This window comes from Eimeria maxima, genomic scaffold (genome assembly GCF_000499605.1).
Source record: "Eimeria maxima Weybridge genomic scaffold, Emw_scaff812, whole genome shotgun sequence".
NCBI classification, from domain to species: Eukaryota; Apicomplexa; class Conoidasida; order Eucoccidiorida; family Eimeriidae; genus Eimeria; species Eimeria maxima.
Window position 1 is genome coordinate 7,501 of NW_013563989.1, and position 2,408 is coordinate 9,908.

Here is a 2,408-nt window from a genome sequence, read left to right on the forward strand (position 1 = left end):
ATGACGGTCTAGCTCTAAGGGATCGAACCTTGGGGGCTCAGAGGAATTACTCATTAGGTGCAGCACGAATTGCATGCGTTTTCCTCCTCCTGCTGCTGCTGCTGCTGCTGCTGCACCTGCATGTGCTGCTAATGCTGATGATGCTGATCTACATACACCAGGTAATGTTGCATAATTCATGCTGCTGCTGCTGCTGCTGCTGCTGCTGGTGCTGCTGCTGCTGCTGCGACAACCCATGATAGTAGTATTTTTATAACCGGCTATACCTGCTGCTGCTGCTACTGCTGCTGCAGTTGGATTACCTGTTGCTGCTGCATGTAGTATAAATAATTTATTTAATTCATCAGTAATAATTGCATGCAGCTGCTGCAGCTGATCATCACGACTACGTTTTATGTCTAATATAGGGGGGATTGTTAGATAAGGAAACTCTAAGAAATTACGATACTTAAATTGTATAGGATGATATACTTTTACCCTATACATAACAGCAGCAGCAGCAGCAGCAGCAGCAGCAGCAGCAGCAGTAGCAGTAGCAGTAGCAGTAGCAGCAGTAGCAGCAGTAACAGCAGGCGGTGGAAGGGATGTATGTCATTGTAAGGTGACAAAAAGGAAACAAAAAGGAGACAAAAAGGAGACAAAAAAAGGAGACAAAAAAAGGAGACAAAAAAAGGAGACAAAAAAAGGAGACATAAAAGGAGACAAAAAAAGGAGACAAAAAAGGAGACAAAAAAAGGAGACAAAAAAAGGAGACATAAAAGGAGACATAAAAGAAGAGAGCCAAAGGAGACACAAAAAGGAGACACAAAAAGGAGACAACAAGGAGACAACAAGGAGACAAAAAAAAGGAGACAAACAAAAAGGAGACAAAAAAGAGGAGTCAAAAGAAAGGAGACAAAAAGGAGACAAAAAAATGGAGACAAAAAAAGGAGACAAAAAAAAGGAGACAAAAAAAGGAGGCAAAAAAAAGGAGACAAAAAAAAAGCTTACCTAACAGTTTTCTCTAATGCATTACGTATAGAAGTTCTTAATCTTTTTAATTGTTCTTCTATACGGCAACGAGTTAGTATTTGAGGGTTTACCTACATAAATAAATAAATAAATAAATTAATTAATTAATTAATTAATTAATTAATTAATTAATTAATTTAATTAATTAATTAATTAAATAGAGACAGAGAGAAGCAGCAGAGGCAGAAGTAACAGAGAAATAGCAGCAGCAGCAGGAATAACAGTAGTAATAGCAGCAGCAACAGCTATAGCAACAGCAGCAGCAGCAACAACAACAGCAGCAGCAGCAGCAGCAGCAGCTAACCTTGAGAGGGCTACAATCAGCAAGTATCTCTGGTGCAAGAGCCTTATTAACATAAACAAGAATATATGCATTATAGGGTTTATTACGTGTACGTGGCTTCCTCTCTCCTGTGTATACACCATAAACCCTAAACCCTAAACCCTAAACCCTAAACCCTAAATTATAGATAATTGATAGAAGCAAGAACAATTGCATAATAATAAAAGAGGAGCAGCAAACACTAACACAGGAGACACTTCATCAGTAAAAAAGAGACAGATGCTGCAGCAACAGCAGCAAAAGGAGACACAGCAGCAGCAGCAGCAGCAGCACGAGAATAAATCCCTAACAAGACGAATAAGAGAGCAAAAAGACCGCAAAACAACGCATGCATCATGAGGAGAAGGAAAAGGAGACAAACAAACATAAAGAACAGAAAGAAGAGGAGAAAGACAAAGGAGACAAGAAGAAAAAAAAAGGAGACAATTATTTTTTTTTTTTTTTTCTTACCCCTAAGATAATTATAACACTCTAATTCTTCACCACCAAAATTATCGCCAATTGCCGCATATTCACTCACATGGTATACCTTCTCGTCATCAAATCGGACCCTATACACCAGCAGCAGCAGCAGCAGCAGCAGCAGCAGCAGCAGCAGCAGTAGCAGCAGCAGCAGTAGCAGTAGCAGCAGTAGTAATAGTAGTAGTAGTAGTAGGAGGAGGAGGAGAAGAAGAGGGAGGTGGTGAGGGAGGGAAGGGGAAGATTAATGGAAAAAAAGAGACAAAGAGGAAGAAAAAGGGAGAAGACAAGAAAGGAGACAAAAGGATACAACTAAGTTAATAAAAAGAGACACAGTCAGTCTATACTCCCATGGATCCACCACCCTTAAACCCTAAACCCTAATAAACCCTAATAAACCCTAATAAACCCTTACCATTGATTTCCTGGTGAAGGTTTAATAAAAGAGTAATAATGACCTGAATTAACATCTCCCTGGTGTACAGACACTGAATGTAGTGTATACACCCCAGCACCTTCACAGAATTCATTTAAATCTAATTCCTTCTCAAACTCATACCTATAAACAAAAAAAAAAAAAAAAAAAAAAAAACCC

At 39.1% G+C, this 2,408-nt stretch overlaps 1 protein-coding gene across 1 annotated transcript in view; it reads right to left on the bottom strand.

Annotated features, from left to right (window-relative positions):
- EMWEY_00043670 (ubiquitin carboxyl-terminal hydrolase, putative) overlaps positions 1-2,408 on the bottom strand; it is a gene marked incomplete at both ends in the record, with an annotated part of 10,694 nt that overhangs the window by 5,211 nt on the left and 3,075 nt on the right. Inside the window, 5 exons of the mRNA XM_013478996.1 lie at positions 1-478; positions 991-1,082; positions 1,316-1,422; positions 1,805-1,905; positions 2,229-2,372. The exon at positions 1-478 is cut by the window's left edge and continues 75 nt beyond it. Coding sequence (XP_013334450.1) covers positions 1-478; positions 991-1,082; positions 1,316-1,422; positions 1,805-1,905; positions 2,229-2,372 — 922 coding nt within the window. The remainder of the gene's footprint in view (positions 479-990; positions 1,083-1,315; positions 1,423-1,804; positions 1,906-2,228; positions 2,373-2,408) is intronic.